General features: G+C 30.7%; 1 protein-coding gene across 1 annotated transcript in view; it reads right to left on the bottom strand.

Moving 5' to 3' along the window:
- Positions 1 to 1,618: 1,618 nt before the first annotated feature.
- Positions 1,619 to 22,643, bottom strand: part of LOC127733893 (structural maintenance of chromosomes protein 3-like) — a 48,005-nt gene continuing 26,980 nt past the window's right edge. Inside the window, exons 20-32 of the mRNA XM_052243340.1 lie at positions 20,261 to 20,480; positions 19,730 to 19,811; positions 19,108 to 19,299; positions 16,823 to 17,006; positions 16,474 to 16,544; positions 14,421 to 14,510; positions 11,973 to 12,059; positions 11,118 to 11,261; positions 8,787 to 8,855; positions 7,445 to 7,534; positions 6,883 to 7,129; positions 2,993 to 3,099; positions 1,619 to 2,434 (exon numbers count right to left, since the gene is read on the bottom strand). Of these exons, the coding sequence (XP_052099300.1) occupies positions 2,363 to 2,434; positions 2,993 to 3,099; positions 6,883 to 7,129; positions 7,445 to 7,534; positions 8,787 to 8,855; positions 11,118 to 11,261; positions 11,973 to 12,059; positions 14,421 to 14,510; positions 16,474 to 16,544; positions 16,823 to 17,006; positions 19,108 to 19,299; positions 19,730 to 19,811; positions 20,261 to 20,480 (1,655 nt within the window). The 3' untranslated portion in view covers positions 1,619 to 2,362. The remainder of the gene's footprint in view (positions 2,435 to 2,992; positions 3,100 to 6,882; positions 7,130 to 7,444; positions 7,535 to 8,786; positions 8,856 to 11,117; positions 11,262 to 11,972; positions 12,060 to 14,420; positions 14,511 to 16,473; positions 16,545 to 16,822; positions 17,007 to 19,107; positions 19,300 to 19,729; positions 19,812 to 20,260; positions 20,481 to 22,643) is intronic.

Raw genomic sequence — 22,643 nt, 5'->3', positions numbered from 1 at the left:
TTAATAAATGTGAGCTTTCTACCAAACCTACTTAAAAAAACATCCGGTTACTGAAAATTAAAAATTTCGAATAGCTTAAGATTAAGATGGAATATAAAAAATAACATATATAAAAAGGGAGATATTAAAACTAAGAATCTAGAAAACTAACTTTAGTGATTGTTTTTAAGCCGAACTGTACATTTGTTGCTGTCCTTGTTTCATATAATAATGCAGACGCTATTTTACAAACTTGCAACCAATCATGTGTACAAATCGGTGTAGAGATGAGGCATGGAAGTTGTAAAGCATAAAAAGTGATACGGTAGCATTGAAGGAAACAGTTCAATGGTTTTAGATACAGCCAGTTGTACAGGATTCCAAACGTATTCTTCCCCAAAAATGCATCTAAAAAAGTCTATTCTTGTAGTTCCTCAGTATATAACCAGGGACAAATAGATGAAGAGACTTGAATGGCAGAGCACAATTTAGATTTCCATAAGTTTTTATTCTTCTAAAGAATTGTGTATGCAATTTCTCTTTATATTTCAATTTTAGAAGGTAAAATGATTATTTACATCTTTTTTCTTAACATTTGCTATTGATGATGTTGATATCAATGAAGACAAGAATTTTCAATGGATTTTTATTAATTTTTTTCAGAAAGAGTCATTAAAAATGCACCGTTTTAAACAACAATAAAAAATGATTCACTTATTTTTATCAAAATGGGTGTTCATTCCTCATTGCAAAAATGACACTTTTATTGTATTTAAAAGATCTATATCATGACAATTACCAATCATACTGGTATTGTATCAGTACTCATACTTAATAAGAGCTTAAATGTCTTGCCTGTTAACTGACCATTGATTTTATTTTGAAAGTCTCAAATATAAAGGTTTTACTACATTTATCACATAACCTTAACATTACTACATTTATCACATAACTTAACATTTTTAAAGATCCATGACAATGAGGTCAAGCTCAGATAAATCCTGCTAGACAGACATGTACACCATACAATTATTCCATACACCAAATATAGTTGACCGTTGATTGTGGTAATTGAAAAACAGACAAAAAGGTCCAAAACACAAAAACTTAACTTAAGACCAATGAACCATGAAAATGAGGTCACGGTCAGATAAAACCTGCAAAACTGACATGTACCCCATACAATACACCAGATATAGTTGACCTGGTGCTTATAGAATCTGAGAAACTGACCTAATCACCTTGATCACTGGATCCATAAAATGAGGTCAAGGTCAGGGAACTCTGTCTGACGGACATGTAGACATTCCAAGGAAGCCATATACCAAATATAGTTATCCTATTACTCATAATAAGTGAGAAATTCACATGACAACAAAAAATATAATCTTTTTAAAGCAGTTGCTGAACCATGAAAATTAGGTCAGACAATGGACATATGACAGACAGAAACTCTGAAACATACAGTATCTGCATACTATATATATCTTCTGAAATATAAGGCTTTATACAAAAGGTTTAGGCCGCCGCCGGATAGTAAACCCTATGATTAGGTTGATGCCTTAGGAAACAATAGGAAGTATATCCCTACAGGAGGATGCACTAAACATCCAGATGGTATCAGACTGATAAGAGACACTTTCTCGGGTTTTACCTTTTATTGTTATAATTTTACTTTAAACATATGTAATTCTAATAATGAAAGATGAAAAATAAAATGAACTTTACATGTAAATATAATACAACATTAAAACTCTTGATGACAATGAAATAATTTACAAAGACAATATGAAAATTTACAACATTTTCTTCACAGAAGGTAAAACTAACCTTGCGTATGTACATATGTGAGATAATGAACAGTATGAAACAAGAGGACTTTATGAGAACTACAATCAAAATGAATGAATCTTTCTAAAAATTACAGAGTTCAAATATTAAACAATGACTGCAGAAAATAATTCCAGATAAAAACTTGTATGATTCAATTGGTTGCTTTAAATTGTTTGTTTTCATCAAAATTTATCTCATAGTAGTTACAATGGTAGAAGACCAATAGTACAATGAATCAGGTATATGAAGGTGTTCACAAGATCCTTAAAGCACATTTCACATAACATTTTCCAAAAAAATTCCAATTGCTGTTATCTCTGTTAACCACAAATTACACTTATTGATGGAATACACAAAAACTATTTTCATAATTCTTTGCTAGAAATTTTTACTCATAATTACTGAAAACATTCTGATCCTTGATAAAAATTTAAAAACAACTGGACCATAAATTCATCGACAGTAGTTTTCCTCCAATACATAGTCATCTGTAACAGATTAAGGGCAGTGATAGGCATAAACATTCTTTTCTATGTTTGAAAATTTTATTTCAGCCATGTGTTGTGTCATCTTCTACAAAGTCCTCAGCTTCTTCACGACTAACACATTCAACATGACTAACCTACAAAAAAAGTAATAAATTCTTTTTAATTTACAAATAATTTAATATATTACAGCTTTAAAATATGATTTTAAAACCTTTTTTTATAAATGTACAAAATTTTAATCATTTTTTAATATAATCAAAAAACTTTTGTGAGCAAGCTCACATACCCCCACAGTGTCACTTGGCAAACAAAATTTCAGCAGATTGCTAAGTTCAGACTCCTACAAAAATCAACTGAAAAAACCTCTTGTGGATATCTACATTCTTTGTCCTTATTAACTACAAAGTTTCATTCTGTTGTGTTGTTTCAGAGAAGTTGCACTGACAAAATGTTGAAGTAGTATAAATAGGTCAAAATTCTATGTTCAAAGGGGCATAAATCCTAGAAAAAAATTGAATCATAATTTCCTGTCAATGTGCAACATCAGTGTTGACAGGCTAGCAGTTCGACTACTTAAACCACTCAGCCACCGATGCCCCTCATCATAGGTATATTAAATGGATCAACCTAAGAAAAATCACCTTATCTATGTGACTTTCCAATATTTTCTTAATCAGTATACATGTACATACTTTGTTCCTAAATTTGACACCATAGAATTTATCTGCATGCTCTAATAATTCTGGTCTGAATGTTGTAGTGATGAACTGGGCATCCTCTGATAACTCATTTATCATATCTAAAACCAAAAGTATAACTCATTTATCATATCTAAAACCAAGACTATAAGTTTAAGTATCATTCTGTGTGGAGATGGACAATTCAAATTCATATGTCGCAATATCAATTTATAAAGCACTTTCAATATCAGATTTCTTAAAAATAAACTATTGACACAGAGATATGTCTGGCATGTATTTTATTCTGATATTAAAATGTTTATGTAGAAATTATAACGGCATACTTTAACATGAAAACTATTCAATACATTCAAAGATCAGACCACGACTGAGAGGGCAGGGCCAAAAAATCTCCATTGAAATGAGATGTGCCAAAGCCAATACAAATGCAGGCAAAACATTATTGACATACCATAAGTGGATTCCCTTTAAACTGACATAAAAAGTTGTTAATTCTGCAGGCAACAGGACACCTAAGTCTTGCCTTTGTGACTATGTCCAGGCCAGACAAAAAAAACACATTACTGTAAATTCCAAATAAATATAGCTCATGCAATGTCTGTCTTTTTTTCAAGAATGATCACATTTCCAGTGCATCTCTATTTACAAAAATTACTTTTATCTCCTATTTTATGCATAGAAAATTCATTTTCAAAACAAACAAAATTGAGTGTAGTGGTAATTTTTTTTTTAAATTAAATTTTTTGTTGATTCCGAGCAATGGGGTAATTATCTTTTTTTTTCAAAATTTAAAAATATCCAGTAACTAGAGGCTCTAAAGAGCCTGTGTCGCTCACCTTGGTCTATGTGAATATTAAACAAAGGACGCAGATGGATTCATGACAAAATTGTGTTTTGGTGATGGTGATGTGTTTGTACATCTTAATTTACTGAACATTTTTCCTGCTTACAATTATCTCTATCTATAATTAACTTGGCCCAGTAGTTTCAGAGGAGAAGATTTTTGTAAAAGATTACTAAGATTTACGAAAAAATGGTTAAAATCGACTATAAAGGGCAATAACTCCTAAAGGGGTCAACTGACAATTTCGGTCATGTTGACTTATTTGTAGATCTTACTTTGCCAACATTTATCGTTTTTTACAGTTTATCTCTATCTATAATAATATTCAAGATAATAACCAAAAACAGCAAAACTACCTTAAAATTACCAATTCAGGGGCAGCAACCCAACAACGGGTTGTCCGATTCATCTGAAAATTTCAGGGCAGATAGATCTTGACCTGATAAACAATTTTACTTCATGTCAGATTTGCTTTAAATGCTTTGGTTTTTGAGTTAAAAGCCAAAAACTGAATTTTACCCCTATGTTCTATTTTTAGCCGTGGCGGCCATCTTGGTTGGTTGACCAGGTCACGCCACACATTTTCAAAACTAAATAACCAAATGATGATTGTGGCCAAGTTTGGTTTAATTTGGCCCAGTTGTTTCAGAGGAGAAGATTTTTGTAAAAGATTACTAAGATTTACGAAAAATGGTTAAAAATTGACTATAAAGGGCAATTACTCCTAAAGGGGTCAACTGACCATTTCGGTTATATTGACTTATTTGTAAATCTTACTTTGCTGAACATTATTGCTGTTTACAGTTTATCTCTATCTATAATAATATTCAAGATAATAACCAAAAACAGCAAAATTTCCTTAAAATTACCAATTCAGGGGCAGCAACCCAACAACGGGTTGTCCGATTCATCTGAAAATTTCAGGGCAGATAGATCTTGACCTGATGAACAATTTTACCCCATGTCAGATTTGCTTTAAATGCTTTGGTTTTTGAGTTAAAAGCCAAAAACTGAATTTTACCCCTATGTTCTATTTTTAGCCGTGGCGGCCATCTTGGTTGGTTGACCAGGTCACGCCACACATTTTTAAAACTAGATAACCAAATGATGATTGTTGCCAAGTTTGGTTTAATTTGGCCACGTAGTTTCAGAGGAGAAGATTTTTGTAAAAGATTACTAAGATTTACGAAAAATTGTTAAAAATTGACTATAAAGGGCAATAACTCCTAAAGGGGTCAACTGACCATTTCAGTCATGTTGACTTATTTGTTAATCTTACTTTGCTGAACATTATTGCTGTTTACAGTTTATCTCTATCTATAATAATATTCAAGATAATAACCAAAAACAGCAAAATTTCCTTAAAATTACCAATTCAGGGGCAGCAAACCAACAACAGGTTGTTCGATTCATCTGAAAATTTCAGGGCAGATAGATCTTGACCTGATAAACAATTTTACTTCATGTCAGATTTGCTCTAAATGCTTTGGTTTTTGAGTTATAAGCCAAAAACTGCATTTTACCCCTATGTTTTATTTTTAGCTGTGGCGGCCATCTTGGTTGGTTGGCCGGGTCACGCCACACATTTTTTAAACTAGATACCCCAATGATGATTGTGGCCAAGTTTGGTTTAATTTGGCCCAGTTGTTTCAGAGGAGAAGATTTTTGTAAAAGATTACTAAGATTTACGAAAAATGGTTAAAAATTGACTATAAAGGGCAATTTCTCCTAAAGGGGTCAACTGACCATTTCGGTTATATTGACTTATTTGTAAATCTTACTTTGCTGAACATTATTGCTGTTTACAGTTTATCTCTATCTATAATAATATTCAAGATAATAACCAAAAACAGCAAAATTTCCTTAAAATTACCAATTCAGGGGCAGCAACCCAATAACGGGTTGTCCGATTCATCTGAAAATTTCAGGGCAGATAGATCTTGACCTGATGAACAATTTTACCCCATGTCAGATTTGCTCTAAATGCTTTGGTTTTTGAGTTATAAGCTAAAAACTGCATTTTACCCCTATGTTCTATTTGTAGCCGTGGCGGCCATCTTGGTTGGTTGACAGGGTCACGCCACACATTTTTAAAACTAGATACCCCAATGATGATTGTGGCCAAGTTTGGTTAAATTTGGCCCAGTAGTTTCAGAGGAGAAGATTTTTGTAAAAGTTTACGGACGACGGACGACGGACGACGGACGACGGACGCAGGACGACGGACGACGGACGCAAAGTGATGAGAAAAGCTCACTTGACCTTTCAGGTCAGGTGAGCTAAAAATGATAATAAAAATCCCTCGAAAGTTCATCTTTGATTTTTTTTTTAAATCATTTCAGGGTATTGTTTATAGTAAATATTTAAGAAAAGTGTTGGAATAATAGCTGTTCAAACTAGCTAATATATTTTATCTCTAAAACCCAGGATTTTAACATTTTTCCAGTATAGAAACAACCTAAGCTATTGATACATAAAGGAGTTTAAACAAGTTCATTCCAAATACATAGCATGGTCATATTTATCAATGTCTAGCCATAAATACAATTATGGTTTTACACAAAACCATCATAGAAAGCATTTTATTTTCACACTGTATACATGTACATTAACATTTGTGTCTACTTTTGGCTCAACCTACATGTATATCAGGTATCAAAGGCATCTGAAGTAAACTTATTAAGAAATGACTTTAATATTTTTTCTGTCTATGAAGAAATAACATAAAAAATATGCATTTTTTATGTTATTTCGAATAGAAAGAAAAAATATTAAAGTCATTTCTTATAATTTAATTCTAAAAAGGAGTAAATCATGAAAAAAACGTTGATGACGTCGCAGTCATATGACAAAATCATGTCTATGAGCTGATAGACAAAACACTTTCAGCCATTCAGAAGAAGTGTTACATCCAAAATTAAATTATAAGGGAATAACTAATTGTTCACATGAAGAAACAGCAATGTTTTTACTGTTATGAAGTCTATATACTATTCCTCAGACTAAAATCCTAATATTCTACTGCCAACGGCCTTACCAGCAACCGCTTTCCTATGGATAGAATCTAAAGCTTGGTCAATCTCATCAAACAGATAGAAAGGAGCAGGATCACACTTCTGAATGGCAAATATAAGTGTTAGCGCAACGAGAGATTTCTGTCCACCAGATAACTGCTGCATGTCTCTCATTTCTGCCTTGTTTCCAGAGAAGGACACTTTAATACCCACTCCTGTGAACTGCTCAACTAAAGGTACTTCCTGTGATGATCCTTCTTCATCTTCTCCCTAAAATTAGGTCCTATAACTTCAATATCAGGTTAAAGACAACAATACATTGATTATATGGCATTATACAAGATTCTTTGAGCAGTAATCAGAAAATGCATCTACAGTAAAACAAGAGGAACTGGCAGAAAAATATTGCCTGCATTATCAACTATGACTTGAATTATACTTTGAAAGTTTATGAGATCAAAGTAAACTAAATTTGTTCAACTTAAAAGTTTATTGCAGTCATTAAACAATAGGTATGATGTCTCACTAAAAAAGTAATCTAAAAACTATTCTGACCATTTCAATTAAATACTTTCTTTTTCTTACATTTTGATCCATATCCCCTTTCTTCATCACCAATACAGCATGACCCTGAGGAGCTAACTTCTTAAAGATTTCACTAAAATACTTGGATACCTATAATATAAATGTATTAATTATTTATACTTTTCCAATTAAAATACTGAATAAAAAACAAGATGTGGAATCACAAAGTGCCTGTGGAAGATTTCATTCATTTTCCAGTGGGAAATCTTGACCCCCAAATATGTAATATTACTCACTATAAAAGGGAAATATTAACTGCCTACAAAACAAACCCTTATTCATAATAATCTATTTTTTTAAATAACTCTCCAATAAGGGTCAACTGACAATTACTTCCAAATGGACTTATTTATAGTAAAACTTGTCTTTCTGGTCAGTTTTTCTATAAACAGTTTCCCTATATCTTCTATATTCTCCACAAAAAACACAATAATGGGTTAAAAGAGTCTTTCTATGGCATTTACTCCTATGAGGTCTCCACCATCTCGACTTTTAGGGGATCTTTTGTGTCCTGCTAATTTTTTCGCCATTACAAATTTCCTTTACCTATTATAATTTTAAAGATAATAGCATAAATTGCAAATAACAGGTAAAAATTGTAATTTATGTGCAATAACTCCTATAATGAGTCCGTTTTGTCAAAATAGATGGCAAGTTGATCTTGAAATTCTGAACATTTTTGCCCCCATCAGATTTTCTCTTACAAGATAATACACAATATTTGCATTTTACCCCTTCGTTCTATTTTCAGCTTTTGCAGCCATGTTGGAAGGCAGAGAGGAACATTTGACATATTTTTTAAATGAGTTACCCCATCAATGAGTATGGCCAAATTTGTTTCTATTTGACACAGGAGATTCAGAGAAGAGTTTTGCTAAAACGACTATGACGATGGATGCCAAGTGATAGAAAATGCTCACACTAGCCCTTTGGTCCAGGTGAGCTATTAATGTAAACAATAAATAAGTATAAACAAATCCACAACTTTGCTGAACCTATTCATAGGTAGCATTATATCATCTTTAATTTAGTTTATATAGATCTATTCATATAACTACAAAAATAAGTTATCCTTGAAATTTACAAAATTATATACAATTCTCCTTAGAGTTGACGATAACAGTACATTCAATACTAATAATGAGTCCACACTTTGAATTGGGTTTCAAACATCATTACCAAATATCATACTGCTGCCAATGACAACTTCTAAAATATATAATTTGTGTTCAAGCTAGTCGCATCTCATGACACCTGGCAAGAAACATGAACTCAAATTTCATAAAAATTTGAGAGTGAAGAAAATGCAACTGTTGATGGGAGAAATGAATGAAGTATTTACCTGTTTAAATGTTAACTGGATTGCTTCATACTTTCGGTGATCCAGAGCATTCATCAAATCTAAAATGGACTGAAACATAACAAATTATTAGTAAGATTCATTCTCACTATGTTTATTATAGAAATTACCCTAGCTTGTGAGTCCATATAGTGAATGTTAATATCAGTTAAAAGAGGCAGACGTTCAAATCTCATAAGTCAAAGAGAAACTAACAATTCAATGGAAAAACCAAAAACGACTAAAAGATAAGTAAAAAAAACAGTTCATAGAAAACTAAAGACCAAGCCCAAGCATCACAAACCACACCAAAACAAACATGGAATTACCTCAGGTGCTCCTGAAGGGTAAGCATATCTTGCTCCACAAGTGGCACACTTCGTTTTGCTTATTGTAAGAACAAGTTAGGTGATGTCACAATCAAGGAAAAGAGGAAAGGGTTGTGTTATATCAACTGGAACATATCTTGGGTCATCGATGACATAGATATTCCATAAAGGTCAACCAACCAACTTGTGGTGAGGTCTGTAAAACTCTCATGGGTATGTTTTTAACTTAACCCCTTGGAACCCTTAGTGCAAACGCTTCTGTGTAGGTAGCAACCCTTTATCAAGGAAATCATGAAAAGAAATGCAAGCTGTGGAATATTAACTGTAAGTACTATCTACCAAATTTTAAGTAAGGCCCTTATTGTACCTTGTTCTTTTAATTCTTCACTATTTTGAGCAAAAATCATTTCTTTTTTTCTTTCAACATAACTTTATTGAAACCTAACAAATGCAATTTTAAATCTCACAACTTTTTCAAAACCTGTTATTAAATGATATGTTTTTTCCCCAACTGAAAATAGACTGTTAACATCCCACCTGACCACTGATGAAGTTCAAATATTAAAGACTGTCTTTTAGAATGACAAAAACCCATTTTAAAAAAACATGTACAGTACATTCCAGTTATTTGCATAGCCTATTTGTCAGACAAAATTATGCAATAAAGCGGAGCATGCTTATATCCGAAATGCCAAATTACGGAGTCAAATAACATCGATAGAACAGATCAGTAAAAGGAAATCCCTGAAGAAAGATGAACGTCTATAATCTTCTTACAACATATTGAATGTTGATTTATTCTAATAAAAGTTATATGTCTAGTGTCATACATGTTATTTTATTTTGTATTATTTCAATAAAGATTATAAACACATTTTGTTTTAGTTTATTTGCATACCGACGTTTCCTTTTCCAGTTTACCTGGGATACAAAAATAAATTCGTTCTAAAAATAGATTTGTTTCTATGACCCGTATGTACAATGTACATTGTTACGCTTTGATTAAAATAAACTGTTTAACAAAATTACACAGTTTATAATCATTTTAACAATAGATATGTACTAAACTGCCTTTGATATACAATATTTACAGCTTGCAGAGTGAAGTAACACTGTTTATTTAACTTCGTTAGTTTCGTATATGCAAAGCAGTAAATGGGGGCCTGTACGGGTTATTTGCTGGACACGAGTATTGAAAGTGAGAAAATATAATAATTAGAAGTAAATGCTCTTTTCAAAATATATTAAAATTAAATGATTGATGTATAAAATTCTTTAACCATATATAAATGTCCTGTAATATTTAACATAAATGCAGATCACCCCAAGCCCAATTAGGAGAGTTCACATTGGATAATATTCGATAATTAGCAGGCGTTATTGTTTTTGAATTTCACCCCAAATGTAATCTATGGACAATGTTTGAAATCCAATCAATTATTTACACCTTTTTAGATAGAATGGTCAGTATTTTTACAACAATTACCTGTTTGACATTTTTATGACCTCGAAGGCTTAAAATAGAACATGGGAAACTTTACCTGTGTAGATATCGAGGTTTATTTTTAAATCAAATTCAATCATATAAACACGAAAGAAACTGTTTTAAAACTTTATTTGAATAACACAAAAGTAAATATGAAATAATAATGAACATAATGATGCATTCAAGAAAAATATACTCACCAACTTGCCGTTTCCGGTCAAAAATTTGAACGGTTTAAGCAAGCATATCTTGATGGCGATAATTTTCTATGCAATAAACCGAAAGGCCACTTGTAGAGCTATGCATATAACCGGACAATTTAACATTAGATGAATGGGAAATGGTTTTGTGCAGGAGAAAACTATGCAATTAACCGAATTATGCTATTAAGCGGTATGCAATTAAGTGGAGTCGACTGTATTGAGATAATGGAATATAACCATCATCTTTTTGTGTACTTTAAAGCAATATCTGTGTGTTTTCTCAACATACGTGGAATTAACAAGCACAATGATTTACCTTATGTGCACTATCTAATTCCTCTTTTCTTTTGATCAGTTTTTCTTTTTGATCAGAGAAGTTAACAAACTGATCTAAAGCTTTCTTGTTCACATGACTGTATTTCTTTAATTCTGTATTGCACTGTTCTAATTTCTTAAACAACTGAAATCAAAGTAAAATTTGATACAACTAATATACTTGATATTGTATTGGTTTAAAATGGAAAATGTTGGTTAAATGTTAGAAAAGTAAATGAAGAAATTATTACAAATTATGTAATTAAACCAAATCAACAAGTGGAGCTGTCAGCTTCTGATCACTAATAAAGTCCTCTGCTATATGTATTCGGTCAAAAGGAAGTTGATAAGCTTTGGATGTGAAAACACATCACACAGTAAATCATGGTCACATGAATTTTGATACCAAATTTCTGGACTCAGTGATTCATCATATTCAGTGATTCATCATTAATACATGGCTGTTATGTATAAGAATTGGTAGTCTCTGAGAAAAATGTGACAAAATTTTAAATATGGATGCTGTGTGTAAAAAAATATAAAAGTATTTGGTAAACAGGAAGCTGATGAGTGAGCAGGGGTATGAAAAGCATAATTTTTTTTTGCAATTAGATCCCTTTGAAAAAAGCATTTATTGATTAATGAGGGTACAATGTATATGTTTCAATATGACAATAACAACAAACTGTTGCCTTAAATGTTATCACTTTTGTTTATTACCTAACAAGCATTTGAGAGTTAAATATTTTAACAAATTATAAATAGATGGATAAACACAATTTTTTAATGTTTCAAATGGATCATAATGATGTTCAGCAGTTTCCATTTAGAATATTAGTAGATACTTATTGTTTACCTGTTTTGAACTCAGATTCTGGTATTTTTCAAAAGCATCACTTGGCAGAGATCCTAATTCTCGAATCTTTTTCATACACTCATCTTTCTGTAAACAAAAATTAAATCTCTATTAAATTGTATACAAAATAAAATGAAATACTCAAAAATGTGAAGCTCTAAAATATGGAACCAGTAATTCGGACCCAGTAACAAAGAACATACAAGAAAGTAGTACATATTTTAAACAAAAATAGTTCCTACGCATAGCTATAACTTTGTCAAAAAGAAAAACATTTGGTTTATTTTGGTATCAAATGAAAGCTTAAGGACTTGGGATAACTGTTGAACCCTTCTTGAAATTTTCTCTTGGCAAATAAAATAAATATGTGATATTATGATAGGAGGGCATATTTGCTCTGTTGCTAAGATTAGAAGTACCTGTTTTTGTACTACCCAACTTCTATGAACCAGTGCACTCTAATATGCAATTAAAGGTATATTGAATTTTTCAGCACAAGTCAGGCTAAGAAATAGTTTTAATATGAAATGACTGCCACTTTATTTTAACTTAAGACAAAATAGTATAAAAGCTTGAAATTGCACAATTTAATTCATAATAGTAGTTGTTCTTAACAATAACATATGCATCTTCAGCAAAATACAGTAATTAATACATCACCAAAATAATAGCCATCATGAATTTACTCGACCTTCACATATCATATCAAATTGATAGATTGATTGATGTTTGCTTTATGCACAATAAAAATGAGTATGGTGTACATGTATGATTACCAATATGACAGCCATTAATGAGACCAAATGATGAAGTTGTAAGTATAGGTCACTACAGAGTGTATTTGACTTTATCTATATTTGGGATATCTATTTCTAAAATAAATCTGTACATGTTTCCTTATCATACATCCTAGGAGAGGAATGTACAACTAACCAATGAAATCCTAAACCCTTTCCAAAAGTCATGGCTTATATCAAGTTTCATTTTCAATCAAGTGTTCTGGAAATTATTTTACTTAATTTCTGTCATTGATTGGTGACTTTAAAGTCAGAATCAATTTATTTTTCACACCATAAAATATATACCAGGCATCAAGACATCAACAGTTTTGTGGTTAGAACTGATGGAAATGTTGAACCTGTGTTTATAAAACTTTAACAAGATTTTGAGGAATATAACAGCTTAAAACTGCATTGATTTTAATGACTACAAATTCCAAATAGAAAATGATCAGGAAAGCAGTGACTATTAGCAATTCAACGTAGTTTCCACTACAGGTTTAGTTCTGACTAACAAATGGAAGTAATCCACATTTTATGATAAAGTGTCTAACCTGATCTTAAAAAGTAGGTGGTACTTGTACTCATGCATAATTTGCAGTTAATATCAGCTGTCAAGTTGTGAAAAGTTCTTTTTGTTATGAAATTTAATAAGAAGTTTTAGTTATATAATCTTACTATCGATACCTTTTGTTGAAACATTATTTGATTTGATTTTTGATTTTTGGTGTTTTAACGCCACTTTTAAGCACCGCTTTTGGGCTATTTGTGGCGGCCAGTTTTTATTGGTGGAGGAAGCCGGATTCCCCGGAGAAAACCACCGACCTTCGATAGGAAAACTGACAATCCTAGTCAATTAAGATTGGAGTCAAGTGCAACCGCACGAGCTGGTTTCGAACTCACAACCTCAGTGTTGACTGGCTAGTGATTACAGTAGTAACTATTTAGACCACTTGGACACCGAGGCCCCAAATATTATTTGATAATAAAATAAATAAATGTTCTGTTCTTTGTCAATATTTCCGCTGCTGTCAGGTGTTACACAGGTAAAAAGGCATTAACCTTATATCCCCACTGGCATTATACAATTACTTGTATAGAGCCCTGAAGATTAACATACAATACAGAGTGGCAGTTTTATTAACGGAAAAGAATGGTCATAAAAAGTATCATAGCTAATAACCAAAAAATTTAATTTCTAACAAAATAGCGTCTATAACTTTGTCCAAACCTAATAAATTTTCAAATCATTTATTTTCTGGACCTAAATCTTTTATATTTTGGGTCTTTAAGAATCAGTAATGACTGGAAAATATTACTCTTTCCAGACCCTTATTTTCAATGTAATACTTAAGTAAAATTAATGTAGTTATCTCCCCTGAAAATTTTAGGTATGTGATTCTATCCTTCCATTATTAAAGTTTGATAATGATTTCAGTTGATATGAAAACAAATTTGTAAAATAACCTCCATCAGGTATGCCTGAGCTCAAGGGAAGTTTTATACATCAAAATCAAAGGAGAATGGGTCTAAGCAAAACAGCCATATTGACATAGACCATGCAAAATAATCATTCAATATGTACCCTAAATTCAGTTTGTCTTTTCTGAAGTACATTTTTACATTAATATTCTTACATACAAGTTATATTCTAACAAATAAACTCTACCTTTTTTAACAATAGACTCTGTTTATTTGTCATTTTATCCAGTTCTTTAGCATCATCACTAATCTTGTCTTGAAATTCTTTTTCTTGAGCCTGGAATATATATATTACTTAATAAGTTATTCTTGAGCCTGGAATATATGTATTACTTTAATACTTAGGTTATTCAATATTTTCATATAAAGAGTCAGTAAGTAACAAATGCTGAAAAAATATCATGACCAAATGAAATGGTTATTCATATTAATTACACCTTATTGAATCGTGGATTGTAATTGGTTGATAGCTAGTGTATTTGTCATGCTTCTTCTTTATCATATGATTTTCTTCCATATTTCACTACCACCATGGCATATGCCAAAGGACATACCTTTTTTACTCTCCACCTAATAGTATTATTGTTCAAACACTAGTTCATTGTTGAAGACTGCATTTATTCTTTTGTTTTTTTTGTGACTTTTGGTTGTTATTCATTGAAGTATCACATGAAAGTGTTGTGACTTTTGGTTGTTATTCATTGAAGTATCACATGAAAGTGTTGTGACTTTTGGTTGTTATTCATTGAAGTATCACATGAAAGCATTGTGACTTTTGGTTGTTATTCATTGAAGTATCACATGAAAGCATTGTGACTTTTGGTTGTTATTCATTGAAGTGTTATTCATTGAAGTAACACATGAAAGCATTGTGACTTTTGGTTGTTATTCATTGAAGTGTTATTCATTGAAGTAACACATGAAAGCATTGTGACTTTTGGTTGTTATTCATTGAAGTATCACATGAAAGTGTTGTGACTTTTGGTTGTTATTCATTGAAGTATCACATGAAAGTGTTGTGACTTTTGGTTGTTATTCATTGAAGTATCACATGAAAGTGTTGTGACTTTTGAAACTACACTAAAGAATTGAATGCTGCGGCTCTTTTCACATAAATTCTTAAGAGTAAATTTTAGTCTAACTTACGATCAATTTTAATCGTAAGATTTTTTGTGAAAAGAGTCGGTGGTTTTTATTATTTATATGAAATGAAAGCAAGTGACCATCACAATTAGCATAATGAGAGGAAGGAGATTTTCAAAATAAAAAATATATGTCATTCACATTTTGAATCTGAAAGTATAACATTTAAACACAAAACTTATGCACAAAGTGAAATGAAAGCATTCTTATTCCATGTGAAAAAATTATAATACGACATATAGCTGAAATTGTCGATTTCAAAGTAGACAGCTCATAAAATATTAAGTAAATTTCTATCATTTACTTTTTTTTCTAAATCATAATTGTTTGCACGAAGTACATGAACAATGCTAAAAAATAGTGTAGTTTAATTAGTTAGATGGAACAAATAATTCTATGATCTTTGGTTGCATCCATACTATTTTGAATTCTTTCATATGATATGGGTTGTTTTCATATGAAATGAAAGTATATATGATAGAATCAAATGATGAATTTTCTTTGTAAAACAAGTGTTATAAATTTTCTAACTATCAGCAAACAGGAAGTGGCCAAATGGTGGATGTAAAAATTGCTCACTTCTACTACTCAACACTATCAGATAAGCTACAGACCAAATATAAAATCATTCCCTTTAATAGGAGCCATGAAAAGTTGGATGAAAATTTTCCTTGTACAAGGAGACCAAATATTAAATCATTTCCTTTCATAGAAGCCAAGAAAACTTTGATGAAAGTTTCCTTCCCCAAGGTCTTTTGGATGGACGGACAGAGGGAAAGAAGGATCAAGCATTTACCTTTGGCAACGCAGGTAAAAATAGCACACTTTTTTGCAGCTTTTTAATGATGGTGGATCAATGGATGGGAATATTTAATGATGGCAGAAGATATTTTAACAATGGTGTTGCACCATCATCAATAAGATCATAGTCACCTGATGCTTTGTTAAACAAATATTGTTTTCACAGCTCTTTGGTAATGAAATATATCACATACAAATCTTCTTTTACCTATTCTAGAACAATCTATAAAGATAAGATACATTCTAAAATTTGTCTACTGAATGTTTCAGCTGTTAGAGATAAAATCAGATCATACCTTCCAATGTTCCATATTGTTCTGTAAAGATTTCTGCTCTTTGTTCATTTTCTCTAATTGTCCATCTAATTCTACAAAGCAAATACGTCAGTTCTATTCAATAATACATATATCAAAACTCTTCATATGAAATTGGAGTAAACCTAAGAATAAGGTCATCTCTATAAACAAAAAGTAATATTGAATTTCAACATCAAAATTTTTTTTAATATCTTGTGTCAAAACTATTCCAGAAAAGAAACTGTTTTAAGAAGAAGCCTATCTTTTGTTTTAGAAGAAGCCTACTTTTTGTATGAGACTACATGTAAATATGCTAGGCAGAATATCAACTGTTTTTAGGGAAGCCTACCTTTTGTATGAGATTTGATTTCCTGTACTCGATCATCAACTGTTTGTAATTCCTGATTGAGAGATTCTAGTTTATTCTTTCTATCTTCCACAGATACTTCCTGTAGATCATTGGTTAGTCTATCTCTCTTCTTCATTAAGTTATTGTGTAGTAAGTTCTCTAATTTGTTTTTGTCACCTTCAAGCTACAATAAAGCAAAGTTAAATATTTGAGTTACTGTGTAGTATGTTCTCTAATTTATTTTTGTCAACTTCAAGCTACAAAAAACTAGAGGCTCTAAAGAGCCTGTGTCGCTCACCTTGGTCTATGTGCATATTAAACAAAGGACACAGATGGATTCATGACAAAATTGTGTTTTGGTGATGGTGATGTGTTTGTAGATCTTACTTTACTGAACATTCTTGCTCCTTACTATTATCTCTATCTATAATGAACTTGGCCCGGTAGTTACAGTGGAAAATACTTTGTAAAAATTTACAAAAATTTACAAAATTTATAAAAAATTGACTATAAAGGGCAATAACTCCTTAAGGGGTCAATTGACATTTTTGGTCATGTTACCTTATTTGTAGATCTAACTTTGATGTACATTATTGCTGTTTACAGTTTATCTCTATCTATAATAATATTCAAGATAATAACCAAAAGCTGCAAAATTTTCTTAAAATTACCAATTCAGGGGCAGCAACCCAACAACGTGTTGCCTGATTGATCTGAAAATTTCAGGGCAGATAGATCTTGACCTAATGAACAATTTTATCCTCATCAGATTTGCTCTAAATGCTTTGGTTTCAGAGATATGAGCCAAAAACTGCATTTTACCCTATGTACTATTTTTTAGCCATGTCGGCCATCTTGGTTCAAGGGCGGGGTCATCGGACACATTTTTTTAAACTAGATACCCTAATGATGATTGTGGACAAGTTTGGTTAAATTTGTCTTAGTAGTTTCAGAGGAGAAGATTTTTGTAAAAAATTACAAAAATTTACGAAAAATGGTTAAAAATTGACTATAAAGGGCAATAACTCCTTAAGGGGTCAACTGACCATTTTGGTCATGTTGACTTATTTGTAGATCTTACTTTGCTGAACATTATTGCTGTTTACAGTTTATCTCTATCTATAATAATATTCAAGATAATAACCAAAAACGGCAAAATTTCCTTAAAATTACCAATTCAGGGGCAGCAACCCAACAACGTGTTGCCTGATTGATCTGAAAATTTCAGGGCAGATAGATCTTGACCTAATGAACAATTTTATCCTCATCAGATTTGCTCTAAATGCTTTGGTTTCAGAGATATGAGCCAAAAACTGCATTTTACCCTATGTACTATTTTTTAGCCATGTCGGCCATCTTGGTTCAAGGGCGGGGTAATCGGACACATTTTTTAAACTAGATACCCTAATGATGATTGTGGACAAGTTTGGTTACATTTGTCTTAGTAGTTTCAGGAGAAGATTTTTGTAAAAAATTACAAAAATTTACGAAAAATGGTTAAAAATTGACTATAAAGGGCAATAACTCCTTAAGGGGTCAACTGACCATTTTGGTCAAGTTGACTTATTTGTAGATCTTACTTTGCTGAACATTATTGCTGTTTAGAGTTTATCTCTATCCATAATAATATTCAAGATAATAACCAAAAACGGCAAAATTTCCTTAAAATTACCAATTCAGGGGCAGCAACCCAACAACGGGTTGTCCGATTCATCTGAAAATTTCAGGGCAGATAGATCTTGTCCTGATAAACAATTTTACCCCATGTCAGATTTGCTCTAAATGCTTTGGTTTCAGAGATATAAGCCAAAATCTACATTTTACCCCTATGTTCTATTTTTAGCCATGGCGGCCATCTTGGTTGGTTGGCTGGGTCACCGGACACATTTTCTAAACTAGATACCCCAATGATGATTGTGGCCAAGTTTGATCAAATTTGGCCCAGTAGTTTCAGAGGAGAAGATTTTTGTAAAAGTTATTGACGACGGACGACGACGACGGACGACGGACGCCAAGTGATGAGAAAAGCTCACTTGGCCCTTTGGGCCAGGTGAGCTAAAAATGAATTCAAATATTCTTTTTCTAGTCTAAAAAGTTACTTGAAACATACTAACATGATTCCATGGATGTCAATTTCAAATGATTTTCTTCTTTCTCAATGAATTTAAATTAAATGTAGACTTATATAGAACTTGTCTTTAGTTATTGAAGTTGTATATTTTATTCAAATATAAACTGTTTCAAGAAACTTGTTTTATCTAAAATATTTCTATTATCTTTCCTACCCTGATTCTTTCTGTTAACGCCTCTTTATTTTGCAGAGTCAGCTGTTTAATTGTATCATTTAATTTGTCTACTTCTCCTTGATCTTCCACACTGAGTTGTGATAATAAATCTGAACCCAATTCTTCATTCAGAGAGGCAGCTGATCCTTGCATTGCTTCTAAACTAGAGTGTAAACTGGCAACACTCTTTTCCTGTTTTATAAATAAAAACAATGTTAAATCAAAGCACTGAAGTTCTGAGAGGCAGTTTCTGTCTACTCAATGTTTTTGTAAAAGAAAGCAATGAAAAAAATGAGCTTATGTTGTATAAAGGTTTTAATATTTGTTGGTACTTTTTTCACTATTCTTTGTGAAACTATTAAAGATACTTGAAAAACCTGTTCAAACAATAATGTGAAATCTGTTTAAAGTGAATACCTGTAAAACTGAGGATTTTGTTCAGAGTAAAAAAAATCCATCTTATATTTTGATATAATCAATCAAAGTCTTATATGTGTACATGTATACGTGCACTTGCATAAGGTCCATTTCTATCCGACAAAGCTCAATATTGTTTCATACAATTGTAAGACATTTACATACCTTAGGGGACTTTTACATACCTTAGGGGACATTTACATACCTTAGGGGACTTAGACTTTTCTATAGAGTTAAGTTCTTCAGTCATCAATCGTAAATCTGCTCTCATTTTATCAAAGGTATCTCTGTAATATTTATAACATACTTGAAAATATGACTGATTTTGACTTTACCATAATGGCAATACTTATATAAGTCACAGTGGTAGCATTTTCAAATTAATGCTGAAAAGTAAAACTGATACTAAGCTTGGAATAAGCATATAACTCACTAGAGGTTGCCTGAACAGGAAAAAAACAATTCAAGTTAAATTCAACAAATCAAACTATCATATTGATGACTTTATCATTTACATTTTTTCCTAAGAGGCTTATCCAAACAAATATGATATAAAAAAATTTGTATAAGAATTTGAATCAAATATACACATAGCAATAAAGGAATGTATTCTGAATATAGATATATTCTGAACTTATAAAATTACAAACTTCACTGAAGAGGATTGCTACATATACTAGTCCTGAAAATATTCTATTGTTATAAAGTAACAAAATGAATATTAAGTAATACTTACTTATTTTTACTATTTCTTGTTTCGGTTTTCTGCATTTCACTGACTATATTGTTCATTTTGGCTTCTAATGTTTCTAACTTTGATTTATGTTCAGCATATTCTTTTTCTTGGTTTTCAAGCTTTTCTGTCAGTTCTAATTTACTTTTCTGGAGATCAAGTCTTGATCGTCGAGTATCATAAAAACCACCTGTTAAAGCACCTCTTCTACTTACTTGGTCACCTAGAAAAGATTAATAAACTTTTGTATGCTAACAGACAAAAGAGAGTTTGTTGAAGGTATGACCTTACACAGAATAAGGAAGAACTCCAACAACAATATATAATAGGTGGTGTGGCATGAGTAGATTATGGAACAATCCAATTAAAAATTGTACCCATGATAGGGTTTGCAAAATAAGCCTCCTGACCTGCCAATAGATTTATTTCTGTAATAACTTAATGAAAACTGTATCCTCCTTTATCTATATGTATATATACAACATTAATATAAGCTCCTCCTTTATCTATATGTATATATACAACATTAATATAAATTCCTCCTTTATCTATATGTATATATACAATATTAATATAAATTCCTCCTTTATCTATATGTATATATTTTATCTATATGTATATATACAATATCAATATAAATTCCTCCTTTATCTATATGTATATATACAATGTTAATATAAATTCCTCCTTTATTTATACAATGTTAATATAAATTCCTCCTTTATCTATATGTATATATACAACATTAATATAAATTCCTCCTTTATCTATATGTATATATACAATATTAATATAAATTCCTCCTTTATCTATATGTATATATTTTATCTATATGTATATATACAACATTAATATAAATTCCTCCTTTATCTAAATGTATATATTTTATCTATATGTATATATACAATATTAATATAAATTCCTCCTTTATCTATATGTATATATACAATATCAATATAAATTCCTCCTTTATCTATATGTATATATACAATATTAATATAGATTCCTCCTTTATTTATATGTATATATTTTATCTATATGTATATATACAATATTAATATAAATTCCTCCTTTATCTATATGTATATATACAATGTTAATATAAATTCCTCCTTTATTTATATGTATATATACAATATCAATATAAATTCTTCCTTTATTTATATGTATATATACAATGTTAATATAAATTCCTCTATATGTATATATACAATATTAATATAAATTCCTCCTTTATCTATATGTATATATTTTATCTATATGTATATATACAATATTAATATAAATTCCTCCTTTATCTATATGTATATATACATTATTAATATAAATTCCTCCTTTATCTATATGTATATATACAATATCAATATAAATTCCTCCTTTATCTATATGTATATATTTTATCTATATGTTTATATACAATACTAATATAAATTCCTCCTTTATCTATATGTATATATACAACATTAATATAAATTCCTCCTTTATCTATATATAGATTCTACCACTGCATCGAGTGTGATACGATATTTATCCACTCGAGACAGTTAAATTTTCAAATTTAAAACGCGAGGCTCGCCGAGCGTTTTAAATATTTAAAATTTAACTGTTGAGAGTGGATAAATATCGTATTACACGAGAGTTGGTGGTGGAATCTGTTTTTCTAATGATTTTCAAACAATACGCAGGCAAATTTATTCCTTCTTTTCGAATGATCTGCAAAAAGATGTGTTCTTTCTATGTGACGTCATCAGGCATGGTCGCCTTTTTTCATGCCGTCACAATAGGAAATTCAGAGGAAAGCAAGAAAATTCGACGTCATAATCGGATTTTAACCAATGAAGAACTGAGATCAAACGAATCACACGTTGATTAAATTTTTTTTATACAATGGGTGCAGAAAGGGATAAATTGACGAAGAATTAGAGAAATGTATATATACAACATTATACAACATTAATATAAATTCCTCCTTTATCTACATGTATATGTATATATACAACATTAATATAAATTCCTCCTTTATCTATATGTAAATATACAATATTAATATAAATTCCTCCTTTATCTATATGTATATATACAATATTAATATAAATTCCTCCTTTATCTATATGTATATATACAATATTAATATAAATTCCTCCTTTATCTATATGTATATATTTTATCTATATGTATATATACAACATTAATATAAATTCCTCCTTTATCTATATGTATATATACAATATTAATATAAATTCTTCTTATTTCTTAAAAACTGAAAAATATTTAACATTCTTCATTCAGTTGAAATTTAACATGGTAGATATAATTAATAAACTGTTCACACAGAGATATGTCTCGCCTATTTGTTATTTTGAAAATTCAAATGTTGAAATTAAAA

Source organism: Mytilus californianus, unplaced genomic scaffold (genome assembly GCF_021869535.1).
Source record: "Mytilus californianus isolate M0D057914Y unplaced genomic scaffold, xbMytCali1.0.p SCAF_3, whole genome shotgun sequence".
NCBI classification, from domain to species: Eukaryota; Metazoa; Mollusca; class Bivalvia; order Mytilida; family Mytilidae; genus Mytilus; species Mytilus californianus.
This window is presented reverse-complemented; position numbering and strand designations above follow the sequence as displayed.